The sequence below is a fragment of the Saimiri boliviensis genome, chromosome X, assembly GCF_048565385.1.
Source record: "Saimiri boliviensis isolate mSaiBol1 chromosome X, mSaiBol1.pri, whole genome shotgun sequence".
Lineage (NCBI taxonomy): Eukaryota > Metazoa > Chordata > Mammalia > Primates > Cebidae > Saimiri > Saimiri boliviensis.
In genome coordinates this window covers 34,732,771-34,747,494 of record NC_133470.1, presented here as the reverse complement: position 1 = coordinate 34,747,494, position 14,724 = coordinate 34,732,771, and the positions used below count along the sequence as shown (strand labels likewise).

General features: G+C 41.3%; 1 protein-coding gene across 1 annotated transcript in view; it reads left to right on the top strand.

The window, feature by feature from the left end:
* SRPX (sushi repeat containing protein X-linked) overlaps nt 1–14,724 on the top strand; it is a 67,328-nt gene that overhangs the window by 39,308 nt on the left and 13,296 nt on the right. Inside the window, exons 2-5 of the mRNA XM_003924048.3 lie at nt 394–453; nt 3,639–3,830; nt 5,244–5,420; nt 12,291–12,417. Of these exons, the coding sequence (XP_003924097.1) occupies nt 394–453; nt 3,639–3,830; nt 5,244–5,420; nt 12,291–12,417 (556 nt within the window). The remainder of the gene's footprint in view (nt 1–393; nt 454–3,638; nt 3,831–5,243; nt 5,421–12,290; nt 12,418–14,724) is intronic.

The window sequence follows — 14,724 nt, the reverse complement described above, 5'->3', positions numbered from 1 at the left end:
ACCGGGGTTTCTTTGACTGCTGCGGAAACTGTGGACTGTATATGATGCACATATTGTATTGCATCTCCCCTGGCATGAGATTCATATACATTGGCATCTTCTCAGAGTGAAGTTGACTCTCTCTGTTTCCCTATTCCAGAATTGCACTTGGCATGTGTTGATTCCAAAACAGTTTGAAGCTCATTTTGATTGGCTTTTGGCAATCTCAGCTCAGCCAGTTTCACTCTGAGAGATCCCCTGTTTATTCCTTCACAAATGGCCACAGAGGCTTTTGCTCTTGGCTCTGCATTCTAATAGCACCTCTTGCATGGTCTGTGGCAAAGCAATGCTTTGAAATATGCGTCCATACTATGTGGCCTTTCTTGCTGCAGTTTCTGTTCTGTTTTATTGTAGGATCGGGAGACTCACCACTAGAAGACGATGAAGTCGGGTATTCACACCCTAGATATAAAGGTGAATGCTTTGCTTGTGTGCTAATGAGGACCCGCTGATGCCAGGAGAACTTTCCTTTTTGCCCTGCGGAATAGACTGTAATAAAGTGACCAGACAACACATTTAAGTTCTAATTATTGATCAAGGAAAAAAATTATAAAACAAATGTATATGCTCCCTTTTTTTAAAAAAAAAGAAAAGAAATAAAACAAAATGCATTGGAAATCTCTGAAATGCTATCCTTCAGCATCCCAATGGTCATTTTATTCTCATGAGTTTCTTTACTGTCCTCACTTCTGCAAAGGCAGCTGTAGCTGATTAAAGTGAAAATCAAGCCATGAGTTCTGCCTAATTCATACATTACAGCCAGAATCATCCAGAGTAAACCATCCAAGGTCAAATCTGGACCAAGTGCTGCTAATGTACTAAGATGAATGGGGAATGAGAAAACTTGATTTTCATAAGCTCATTTCATTGTGCTCTTTCTGAGCCCAGCATGGCTCCTGAAATGGTATGTTAAAGTATGTTGCTCAAATGAAACTTAACAATGATAAAGAACTCCATCTCTACATATTCTCAGCAATCCACTCCCCAGCAGGTATAAAACACCTAAAAAAGAACCTTCTATGCAGACTCAGGTAAGTAGGTCCACAAATATTTCTACTGGTGAAACATTTCTCTGAAGCTTAGGGAACCCTAAGAAAAATGAAGGTAAATTTAGAGATGCTTTCTCTCTGAATCTGGTTCCTCTTATAGTAGAGGAATAATTTGAAAAAAAAAAAAAAAAAAAAAAAAAAAAAAAAAAAAAAAAAAAAGGTTAACAAAGTTCCACTGTGGCATTTTCATTTTGCCCTGGAAATTTGTCCTATATTCTGCGAAGAGTACATGGCCCTGGTCTGTTGTCATATGTCTCAGGTACAGGAGAATCAGGGTAGGACTGGTCAGCTTTTGGCTGGAGAATGTCCTTCAGTTGTTTTTTACACAAGTGAACAATATTTCCGGTATAATGACTGGTGCCTGGCGCCTATGTCCATGTGTGCTTCCCACCATATACCACGTTTGTCACTTCTGACTGCAAATATTCATTCCTACCTATAGTTTCTGTCTCCATAGCTTCAGGAATTAACCAATCAAGCAAACCAAAAATATGTTAATCAGATGTTTGGAATAAGGAAATGTTCTGATTCACAAAATTTCTTAAGGATTTACATTTTTTTTCTTTGAATCCCTTGTTGAAAAATCTTCCTAAAACATGCACAGACGACCCTTCGCATCTACAGTACAGGTTGCCTAGTGCCCTCAGGTCACTGTTTTTCACGTCCATCCTCACCTCACAGCGTTGCCAATGTGGCAAGTAGACCAGATGGCCAAAATGTGTGCCTGCCTGAATGTTTAAGAATACATTTTTCTTAGGGCATTGTTTCTGATGTCAGTTCTATTATTATTCTATTTTATTTTATTATTAGTTATTGTTGTTAATCTTTTACCATGTCTAATTTATAAATTAAACTTCATCATAGGTATGTTTGTATAAGAAAAAACAGTATATATAGCGTTGGGTACTATCCAAGGCTTCAGGCATCCAGTATCCCCTGTGGGCAAAGGGGGAGTTCTGTATATCACAAATATATGTAGTATATACAGACTATATACGTAAATCCTCAGAGGAAGGAAACTTTATTCAAGGAAGTTTTTTAGGCCTTGTGTGAGCTCCTGCAGGTTTACATCCACATAGTCAAATTTAATCATTCTAGATTAAGCCTTCAGGACATCACTTTTATCTAGAAAGTCCAGGAAATATTACTTGAGTCTTGAGTTTAGGACTCACTTGCACCTGTCTGCAAAACATTATATGATGAAAGTATTAGCCAGGCCAGGCACGGCGATGCATGCCTGTAGTTCCAGCTACTTGGAAGGCTGAGACAGGAGGATCGCTTGAGGCTTAGGAGGTTGAGACTGCAGTGAGCAATGATAGTGCCACTACACTCCAGCCTGGGTGACAGAGTGAGACGCTGTTTCCAAAAAAATAAAAAAAAAAAAGAAAGTGTTAGCTGAAGGAAATGTGCAAAAGTAAAACAGTGGTCTATGCACAAGACCTGGCCCAGAACTGTTGTTTTTTTAACTAAGGAGCAATCGGAGGCACATCCTCCGAAAAGAATTCCCGGGAAAGTAAAACAGGGTCTGTCCTCCTTCCTGGCCACATGATGGCGCACTTACCTCACTCACTGACAGCTCAGGTGCTGAAGTGGAGTGTTGAGCCAGGCAGCTGCAGGGAAGTAAGTGGTTTCTATTCATGGCATTGAGAGCCCAGCTGGCCTTAGGAAACTCCTCACTGGTCCCCATCGATTGTGGGACATTGGGGCAGTGGCTGCTGTAAGAAGTTACCCATCAAGGAGCTCACGTTGTCCTTATATTTTATGGATCTCAAAGATAACATTTCAAAAGCCCAGCGGGGAGGTTGTGATTTATTCATTTCATCCTAGCTGTGCTTTGGGCAACTATAAGACCAAAATCAAAACATCTGCGACTCTGCCATCTGGGGAGGGTGTCACCCTGTTACCTAAATGGGGCATAATTGGGGATACTTCCCTATGAGGAGCAGTTGTTCTTTGACTTTAAGCCAAATTTATATCTTGTTGCAAAAACCTGGAAATTGTAGCTTCATTTAGATTAATAACAGTATACAACATTTTAGAGAGAATGTGCATACAGCTCAGAAGAAATCCAAATTAACCAATTTTTGAATCCCACCTGCCCCACTATGTATGAGATCAATTGCTCTTGAAATAATTATCTAAAAATACAATAAAAATAAATCTTATGTATCTAGTTAAGGGAAATACTAAAAAGAACAGCATTTATTGAACACATACTATGTGCTAGGCACTGTGCTAGATGCTTGATATACAATTTTTATTTAGTCCTTATAACAGCACTATGTCATAGGTATAGATATTGACTCAGAGAGGTTAGCTAACTTGTCTAAGATCACACAGTTAGCTATAGAGGAACTCAGATTCATGTTCAGATATATCTGACACTTAGTCCCATGATCAAAACTGGAGAAACCTAAGAAAACATGGGGCACTATTTGAAGGTCCAAAATTTGGAATGCGACCAGCTTCGGACTGTGAGAGTAAGGTGACACATTTTCTGAAAGTGTCATTTGGTATTTCTCTCTTTTTTTTTGTTTCTTCTACTTGTAGATACCCCGTGGTGCTCCCCCATCAAGGTGAAGTATGGGGATGTGTACTGCAGGGCCCCTCAAGGAGGATACTACAAAACAGCCCTGGGAACCAGGTGTGACATTCGCTGTCAGAAGGGCTATGAGCTGCATGGCTCTTCCCTACTGATCTGCCAGTCAAACAAACGATGGTCTGACAAGGTCATCTGTAAACGTGAGTAGCCCAGCCCCATGTTGGGTCCTCAGGGATGACCAGAGCAAAAGTTTGTTTGCTGTGAGATTGAGGATTTTCCCTGAACTCTGGATGAGAAAAATTACCCTTATGAGCAAGGGGACAACAGGGGAGTTCTAAGATATGGTGGAAGTGAGATGGCTCCTCTCAGAGAGAATGATATGATCAGCTGTTGAGAAAAGGAGAGAGAAGATCATTGTTCAGAAAATTAGTTACATTTGTTTAGTGAGTGCTGGATCCTGAGGAGGTGTTAGGGATTTAGAAACAAGGAAGGCACATGAAGAGGCTCTAGCAAGGCAGAGGCATCAACTGGGAGATAAGTACAAGAAGGGTACAAAGTCAGGAACATATGGTAGCAGATTAAAGAAGTGTTCTCCCAGGGAGTGGGGCTTAGGGAGGCAGGAAAGAGTGTCTGAAGAAGTGAGGCTTATTTATGAAAGCGAGTGTGCCTCAGGGGAGAAGATTAGAGGGGCGTTTCAGGGGCTGACTTTGAGCTTCATTTGAAGTCATACCTCATTTGGAAAACTGTAAGTGGTACGGCATTGTTGAAGCACACTTTAGATGTGTTTGGTATTCAAAACAGCATCACTTTTTGAGCACTTATGGTTTGCCAAGCATTTCACATACGTTTGATTTTTGCAATAACACTATCAATATGGGTGCTATTATTATAGCTTCATTTTTGGGGAAAACCAAGGTTTCAAGGCTGCAGCCATGTAATCAAGACTTTGCAGACTGTGAAACTGGGTGACCGTAGTGGACGATCTGCTTTACCCAGATCTCCTCAATGCCTTTTACTAGTTGTGTGTATCCAGTCCCCAGCTTCTGAGCACTTTGCTCTTAGGGACTTGCAACTTCAACCTTATTTAGAAGACTGCTCCTTCAGAGGACTGCTCCTGCGCTCTCTCGCTTTCTCGCTCTCACTCTCTCGCTCTCTTTTCACAAGAGAAAGCATCTCCTATGAGCAGCCTGTAGCTGTCCAATGACTGACTGGTAGAGAATTATGAAAGCTCAGCTTCCTTGCCTGATCAGGCTGCTGTTGACTTTGCCCAAGATCTCATCTTGCCTGGCTTCCTCCCCTTCCCTATTCTGCTTTTCTTACCCACTCACTGATCTCCCTGGGAACACTTTCTTACTAAACCTCATGCACACAAATCCGTATCTTAGAGTCCGCTTCAACCTAAGATAGTGGCTTATCTGGGATGCCAACCCAAGCCAGGGTGACGTGAAACTTTGGCTCTTCTGTGTGACATAAAATCATCTATTGTTTCTCAAATTCCATTTGTTGTATTTACATTAACTTTCATCCTATACTTTCAGAGTTTCTAGACTCTGAAACAAAACTCTATAGACAAAAACTCAGAAATGCTGAATATCTGATTTTCTCATTTTCAGAAAAGCGATGTCCTACCCTTGCCATGCCAGCAAATGGAGGGTTTAAGTGCGTAGATGGTGCCTACTTTAACTCCCGGTGTGAGTATTATTGTTCACCAGGATACACGTTGAAAGGGGAGCGGACTGTCACATGTATGGACAACAAGGCCTGGAGTGGCCGGCCAGCCTTCTGTGTGGGTAAGAAAATGCCACAGCCCTCAGGAGGCACTTGCTTTGGGAGGAGCAGGGGGTGTTCCTATCGTGGATTGTAAAGGGAGCATCACTATCCCTCCTGTAAAGCCTAAGCATGCAACTTTGCTTTCAGTAGCATCATTGGTTCTCTGGCTCAGCCGTAGATCTAACCTCAGTGTTTATCCTGGAACTGACTTCATAGCTAATGGCTTCCATCTGACTTTTGTCTTTTTCTTGGTTTGCTATTGAGGCAACTACAGGCTGGCAGAGATGTGGCATACTCCTGCGATTTTACTTCAGGGTTCTGAGCAAAGTTATTGACACTATAGAAACAGTCCAGTAGGGAACATCTATGTGTGTTTCAGCTCCAATGTAGTTCCTTTGTCATTGACTCTGGTGGTCAGCAAGCATTCAATGTGTCCAGCTGGAAAGGGTTTGGATATTTTTCCTTACTCTGGTTTTGGTGGGCAGTGAGTGGTTCTCATGGTGTGGTCCTGGGAGCAGAAGCAGTAGCATTCCTTGGGAACTGTTTAGAAATGCAAATTTTTACCACCCCAGCCCCACCACCTGTTGAATCAGAAACTTTAGGGGTCATGCCCAACACTTTGTGTTTTAATGATCATTCCAAGGATTCTGAAGCACTCAAATAGACAGCTACTGACCTAAGGCACTGCTTCTCAAACTTTACTATGTAGGGAAATCCTCTAGGAACCTTGGGAAAAATGCAGATTTAAACTCAGCAGGTCTGGGGAGGGGCCTAGGATTCTGCCAAGCAATGCTCTAGGGCAAAGATTCTGAACCTCAGCATGATGGACATTTGGGGCCAAATCTTTGTTTTGGAGCTCTGCTTTGTTGTAGGATGCTTAGCAGCATCCTTGGTTATTATTCACTAAGTGCCAGTAACACCGCCCAAAGCGGGTACCTCGCAGATGTTACTTTCAGTATCCTCCCTGTGATTTGGTATGTGCAAGCTAGCTCTTCAAAACAAACCAAAAAGAAAATTGAATCTACTCCCTCATATTAGAAGGGGCAGAGGTGATGGTGGGAGGAGAGGAGAGGCTCGAAAATCTTTCTGCTAAGCAAGCTTTGGCAGAGTACTCTAGGGATCATACTGTTTAAATTTCCAGATTGTGTGCAACAATGGAAAGAAAATGCTGATTGTTCTCAAAAAGCAACAAGCGTGTCTTAAGCTGGACCAGCTGGGCCTGGATCCTTCTCAAAGGGAGAGAAAATGAACCCCAAATTCAGGGGATTCATATTACAGTGTGTCAGGACAAGGTTCAGGCATATTTGGGGGAAAGAAGATTGTACATGCAATTACATAGGGGTGACAAAAACGGGTACAGTGATCCACAAAAGAGCCTAGAGCTCCCAGGAAAAGAGAGAAATGGAAAAGCAGGCAGGCAATTCTCTCTTTGATTTTGGTGACAGACAAGCTGGAGTTTGACCCCAGTGAATTTTACTCCAGGGGTGTCATTTACTCTTTTGGCTTTACATGTATTAAAATAGTTTAATACATCTGTTTTTGTGTTGGCAGGGGTAGGGGGTCCTTGAGCAGAACTCAGAACTTCAACCTATTTTAGGAGCTGACACATAGTGGCTAAGTAGTTCCCAGATTTCCACACAACCTTCAACAGTCTTGGCCAGAGCTGTGCTGAGTGGTGAGAAAGTTGTCCCAGTTCTCTTCTAGACTGCGAGGGAGGAGAGAAGACTGGGTTTTATTTTGACTCTGAGGTGGTCACTTCTGTGGTCGGGCTAATTTCAAGGTGCCACAAGTTAAAATTAATTCTCTTACACAGACCATACTCTGGCAATGGGCTGAAATTCATGGTTATTTCAGAAACAGATATAGATAAAAATAAATCAATGTAGGAGGAAAAAAAAATACTGCAAATTGCAGGAGGGTAAGCTCTTTGAAGAGCCACAACCTCCATTGATCTGGAAGAAAATAAAACTTAGAATGTAACCACTATTGTTTTGGGGGGATATTTTTCTTTCTTTCCATTTTTAGTTATTTTTGGTTATGTTGGTATTTAGATAGCACAATGGACAGCTGGAATCACAAGTACTCATTTGGAGACCAGATTTTAAGTAGACACATGATCTTTCCTTTAGACCAATACTTCTGCCTAGGCCAAAACAGGAAGAAAACAAATTAAAGGTACTTTAAAAACCATGGACAGTGAAAAACCAGCAAAGGTCTTTTGACATGCAGACAGTATCCACTTAATTGCTTTAACAAAAGACAATGTACAAACTAACCTGGTTTTCTTTGGCAATGCTCTCTTACTTTTTATTTTCTGCAGAGTAGAATAGGAAGAGATTTATTAACACGAATGAAATTCTGGAATAAAAAATTTCGGAGATTTAATATATGGAAATTGATGGCATACTTTTCTTGCTTCCCAGCTGTCTCACAGCTGGTTTACTCAATGACCCATAGGAACAGGATCATTGCCTTATTGCTGGGCTGCATTGCATTATTTAGTTGATGCAAATATCAGTAGGGCTCAGCATAAATTTATACATGTATTGTTACAAATGATGTTAAATTGTGCTAAATTCTCCTGGGCTGACAAATACACATTCTTTTGCAAACGTTCAGAGGCTAGTTTCAGTTTTAAACCAACTTGATTGATTGAGATGCTGATTCACTTTTTCCCTTACATGATTGGTTAGTACAAACAGAACAGGTCAACTTGTAGTGGCTCTCTCTAATATGAATGTATCACCAATGGATTTTTACTTGGGCTTCTTTCTTGTGAAGATGTGACTGTTAGAGATGAGGTCTCACTATGTTGCCCAGGCTGCCCTCTTGCTATGTTGTCCAGGTTGGTCTTGAACTCCCAGGCTTGAGCGATCCTCCCACGTCAGCCTCCTGAGTAGCTGGGGCTACAGGCATGAACCAGCATACCTGGCCATGATGACAACTTTTACATGTGGATTTCATTACCTCCTTTCTTGCCTCTTCTGTCTGTTTTGGAAAGTTCTCTGAATTTTTGTATGGTACCAAACAGAGGAAACCACTTCCCAGAGCCATCCACAGGGATTACACTCTGGCTGGGGGAAGCAAACAATTGGGTGAGTTTTCAATGGCCAGGTTTGTTCTGCATTTGGCAGTCACTCACTTCCTGTCTTCCCTTGAAAAGAACTCTTCCTTTCTCTATCACCAAATTCAAGCTATGTTATATTTGCATCAGTGATCTACTGCTGCACAACAGACCACCCAAAACTTAGTGGTTCCAAACAACTGTGTTACTGCTCGAAGATTCTATGGATTGGAAAGCTGGGCAGAGCTCTATGGGGACAGCTCATCTCTGCTGTATGTGGTAATTAATGGCTGAGGTGACCAAGTGGAGCTGGAGGGTTCAAGATGGCTTCACTCACAGGTCTGGTACCTCAGTTGGGAAAAGCTGTACTGACTGGGGTCTGGTTGAATCTCTCTCTCTCGCTCTCTCTCGCTCTCCCATTTATAGTTTCTCATCCTGACTATTTGGCCTCTCCAGTCAATTGAACTTCTTTAGATGGCAGCTGGCTTTTAACATAGTGAAAGCAGAAGGGACCAGATTCTTTGAGGGACAAGGTCTGGAAATGGCACAGGGCCACTTTACTTGCATTTCATTGTTATCTGTTGGCCAAGACATTGTCCTTTTGAACCTCTTCCTAATTTCCACTACCTACCTGGTTATACCTGTTAAGGATTCCAAAGTACATAGTTCAGCTTCAGCTGGGTGCTAGGGGCTCATGCCTGCAATCCCGGCACTTTGAGATTGCTTGAGCCCACAAGTTTGAGACCAGCCTGGGCAACATGACAAAACCCTGTCTCTACAAAAAAAATAATTAAAAAAAATTAGCCAGGCATGGTTGTGCATGGCCATAATCCCAGTTACTTGGGAGGCTGAGGTGGGAGGATCACGAGTCTGGGAGGTCAAGGCTACAGTGAGCCGATACTGTGCCACCACACTCCAGCCATGGAGGAAAAGATGAGACCCTGTCTCAAAAAAAAAAAAAAAAAAAAAAAAGTTCAACTTCTAATAGTAGTTGATACAATGCAATATATTTGTTTCTCATATTTTATATGCACAGAGAAAACTAGAGCACAGAGAAGGGAGACAGTTTGTCAAATGTGTCCAGTGAATGAGGCAGAGAGCAGAGGACAGAATTTTTACTGAAGCTTTCAAGATTTTTATACAATTGCAGGCATCCTAATTCAACAGGGAATAGTAATTATGTTTCTATAGTAACTTTGTTCCTTTCATTCATGGAAATGTATAACTTATAAAAAGCTGTCAGGCCAAGTCTGGGTAATAACAGGCTTAGGTCTCTGGAGCTTCAGCTGAAGGGCAGACCAACTGGTTTCATCAGCTGAGAGAGAAGGCAGCCGTTTGAGGATGTGTCAGGATCAAATCCTGCAGCTGCTCTTCATGGGTTTATGGGGAAGCTATGACAGGCCATCACAAAGCAGTATGTGTGCAAAAGTTGGTGGAAAACACTAGGTCAGCAGCAGACAGACACACAAAAGGGTTTGATTTATTAAAATAACTAAAATATGTAATGGCATTTAAAAATCCCAGACCACAAAGAAATTCCAAAAGAGCGGAAATACTTCTTCCCAGTCTATAAATGGGATGCTAATAACATTGCTTAGTCTAATGGGTGGTTGTGCAAGTTCAATAAAATAATATAGGGAGAGTACTTAGTATGGGGTGGGCATATAGGAAGGATTCCTCCAATATTAATTATTATTTGTAATGATTTATTTCTTCTTGTTTCTTCTTTGGAAGAACACTGTTTCTGAAAAGCTAGGCCAGTTCAGAAGATCATTGTTAGCCAGAGATAAGCTGGCTTTGGGAAGCTCTGAGACCCTTCACCCAGATAACCTATTTTGGAGCCTGTGTGCTTACACTGTTAGTAGATCTAGATCCAGAAAACAAACAAAGAAACAACAATGTATCATCCAGACATTTGGTTTACCTGACAGAGAATAAGTTGCGTTTCACTCTGACCATGCTGCTCCAAGAAAATATGGTAACACAATGTAATTTTACATTGAAATCTCTATGCTAATATACTTTCTATACTGTAATTGCCAGCTATATTTGACCAGCAGGGGGCAGTCATTATATGCTTGTCTTTCTGTGAAATGTTCATCTGAATTCTAAAAGTTTGTCTTCTATCACCCAGCATAGTAAAAAATTAAGAAATTATTTTTAGGAGGCTGAGGCAGGAGAACTGCCTGAACCCAGGAGGTGGAGGTTGTGGTGAGCCGAGATCGCTCCAGCTTGGGTAACATCTCAAAAAAACAAACAAACTAAAAAAAAGAAATTATTTTTAGAAAACTTCACAACTAAGAATAGACATCTTGAATGCATTTAAGTCATCTTCCATTTCATCATAGTATTTTATCAATTCTGAGAAGCGTATTTTTTTCTACCTTTTAATATCCCTGAAATAGGGATGCATTTCACAATTAGGAGTGACTTAGATTCAACAAAATATAGTGGTTATTTAATTTAGGACTGGTGCATTAAGGTTGTTAAGTTCATACTCCATTGAAGCATGACACAGAATGAAAATGAATTTGGATAGCTGAAGGCAAAATTGTTTAATAAGTTATTCATAACTTCTTACCTTAAATAAAATGAGAAATTATTAAACAAGACACAGGAGAAAGTATATCAGGAATTCTACTTGGTGCATGTAGTCTCTCAAAGACATTTGTCATTCAAAATCAAATGCTTTTTCATTAAGGCTGTAATAGCACTTAATACTTTCGGTTGATAAGTAAAGCAATGCGAAGCTGAATGCCCTTGATTTACTATGCCCTCTTTAAATACATTCTATACCTGTTCAGAAAGAGCAAGTAGAATTTGCAGAGATTTGAACTTCCTCTTGTAATTTTACTTTGGCTATAAGATGAAATACAACCCATTGTAGAGTTGCCATCTCATTTACGTTGAGCCCTCATTATCCACCCATCCTTGATATCACTATTGAGGCAGAACTTCAATTACCAGGTAGAGAAACTACTTGAAGAAATTTGTGAGGCTTTTGGAGGTCCAGAGCCACAGTAAAACTGCTGTCCCGATCACAAAACCATCAGTGTAGTTCAGTAGGAGATTGAGGGGAGAGTGGACCCAGACAGACCTTTGCCTATTTTAAGATATTGAGCAATATGATGGTAATAGACAGCAGGAAGAGAGAGAGAGCTTGCTTTGGTGGCAAGTGCTCTGACTTAAATTGTATTTCACAGTGCCATTATCTACATGTGTGGTCTTAAATAAATCACTTAAGTTCTCTGAGCCTCAGTTTGCACATCTGAAAAATGAGAGAGTTGGGTGGTTCATCTGCACCTCCATAGCATTCAGTTCTACCTTGCCTGGGGCATTGCCATTTTCTTACCTCATGTTATATTTTATGGGTGGTAATGTAATCCCCCCAATAGATAGCAAATTATCTGACAAGTCAGGAACACATGATTCTCTTGCCTTTGTGTACCCCCAACCCAAGCAGTTGGAATGAAGCCTTGGGTAAGATTGGCACTCATGAAACATTTGTTGCCTTGAATTGAATCTGACTAGATGATAGCTAGAGTGCCTTTCTTTAATATTCCATGATGCTGTCTTCAAAGCAGGAGGAAAGGCTGTAGCTAATGAATTACCTACAGGACACCTCGCAAGGCCAGTGGATTGCAGGTTTAGCCCTACATGTGTGAGTATTTAAACAATCTTCAGAACTTAGCAGGAGAGTAAAACCATAATAAAGGTCTAAAAGGGGAATGTCCAGAGGTTCTGGTATTTTAAACTTTGGGTCTTGAGTCCCAGTTTGACTACATATTTCTTGATGATGATGGTAGTGTTTTGGTTATATTTTCAGATATGGAACCTCCTAGAATCAAGTGCCCAAGTGTGAAGGAACGCATTGCAGAACCCAACAAACTGACAGTCCGGGTGTCCTGGGAGACCCCTGAAGGAAGAGACACGGCAGACGGCATTCTTACTGAGTAAGTGAAACTTGGCAACCGAAATGATGCTGTCTCTTTTATTTGAGATGTTTGCTACCCAGAGTAGGGGAGTGTATGTATGCTGGTCTATTTATGCTTTCAGATGTGTTCCCCTGGTCATTGCCTAACATACTATATATTTCACCTGTGTATTTGTTGATTGCCTGTCTCTATTATAATGTGCCCACTGCCATGTTTCTAATGCTCAGAACTGTGCCTGCCACATAGTTAGCACTCAGTAAATCCTTACTGAAGGAAAAAAGAGAAATAAGGGGTGGTAAATGATGTGATTATTATGCATTGCATGCCTGTATCAAAACATCTTGGCTGGGTGAGGTGGCTTGTGCCTGTAATCCCAGCACTCTGGGAGGCCGAGGCAGGCAGATCACTTGAGGTCAGGAGTTTGAGACCAGCTGGGCCAACATGGTGAGACCCCATCTCTACTAAAAATACAAAAATTAGGCAGGCATGGTGGTGCACGCCTGTAATCACAGCTACTTGGGAGGCTGAGGCACGGGAATAGCTTAAACCTGGGAGGCTGAGGTTGCAGTGAGCCGAGATTGCACCACTGCACTCCAGCCTGGGTGACAGAGTGAGACTCCATCTCAAAAAAATAAAAAAATTTCACATACTCTATAAATATATATACCTACTATATACCCACAAAAATTTTAAAAAAATTTTTAAAAAGTGGTGAGAAGAAGGGAAGGACGAACAGAAGGAGAAAGAGGAAGCCAGTTGGTTAATTTAGGGATAGTGCCACCTCCATTGCCTGCCCAGGCAGACCCTACTCATGTCCCCAGGCCTTTACCTGCACTGGGAAGCCACCTGAGTCTCCCAGGTGATGTCAGAGGCTGCCGCTCTTGTGCTCTGAGCACAGTTTAGTGCAGAATTTTTTCACGCCCTTGTTTTTTTGGCTTTATTTATCCCTTTCAAAGCTCTTAAATTTATTTTTAAAACTTCTGACCCTATCAAACACTCACAGAAACTTATGAAAAAGAAGAGAAAGTGTCTTCTGCTTTGCTTCCCACCTCTACCCCATTGTTCTGGACCAATTTCATTCTTAGTTTGACATATATCTGAGATGCTTTTTGTTTATATGTTGGTTTACCAACCATAATGAGAAATACTCTTAAGAAGCTTTTAAAAATGTGTGGATCCCTTTGCAAGGGTTAGCTATGTGTTGTTCTAATCTAGCGTTTGGGCCTGTATCCCTGCAACTGTTTGGTTGGCCTTCATATTCCCTGGAGACTAATACTCCATGTTAGCACGTTCATATCTGTGCCTTGAAGTTCTTGGGCATATTAGAGCTCCCCACTGAGTTTTCATCTGTAGGTAAAAGGGTACCTCTAACTTATCCCTGGTGATTCATAAAGCAAGAAAAGACTTTCTAGAATCCTATCAACACAGGCTGTACATGATAACATATTTTTACACAATGATTAGCAATAACAGTACATTTTCTAGTGAGAGGAGGTTGAATCTCATCTCTAGCAGGACATTTTGTTCCTACATTCCAATAATCTTCCCACAGTGCCTCATCTAGCTTAAGTAATATTACTAGTTATGCTCCCCTATTGTAACTTCTCAAAGATAAAATTTGACCATTAAAACATTATTTGCTGTCACATACACATCCCATAAATCTAGGCAATCCGATTTGAAAAGTAAGTTGATGTAATCCGGGATTGGATTTTATTTACCTTTGACTCTTCAGCGTCTAGCACAATGCCTGGCCCAGCCCCTAGCACATCATAAATTTTTAGATGTTTGCAACTCTGACTGCTGTTGAAATCCTGTGTAATAAACACAAAATATCAAGTTATCAGATGACTCTATTTGTCTATAAGCTTTGTGAGAAATTCACCTTGTTGTTTTTGTGGGTAACTTGCATAACATGGTTAGGAGTATTACATTTTACTTAATTTTTTAATTTTTCAAGACAGAGTCTCACTCTGTCGCCCAGGCTGGAGTGCAGTGGTGCGATCTCGGCTCACTGCAACCTCCACCTCCCAGTTTAAGCAATTCTCCTGCCTCAGCCTCCTGAGTAGCTGGGATTACAGGTATGTGCCACCACACCCGGCTAATTTTTGTATTTTTAGTAGAGATGGGGTTTTGCCATGGGGCCCAGGCTGGTCTTGCCCTCCTGATCTCAGGTGACCCACCTACCTTGGCTTCCCAAAGTGCTGGGATTACATTCGTGAGCACTGTGGCAAGAGTGTTACATTTTAAAAGAGTATCTCGGTACTCCCTTGTCCCTTTGTTCAGAGCAGTTGTCTGCTTCCAGAGTTCTATAGCCCAGAGGCC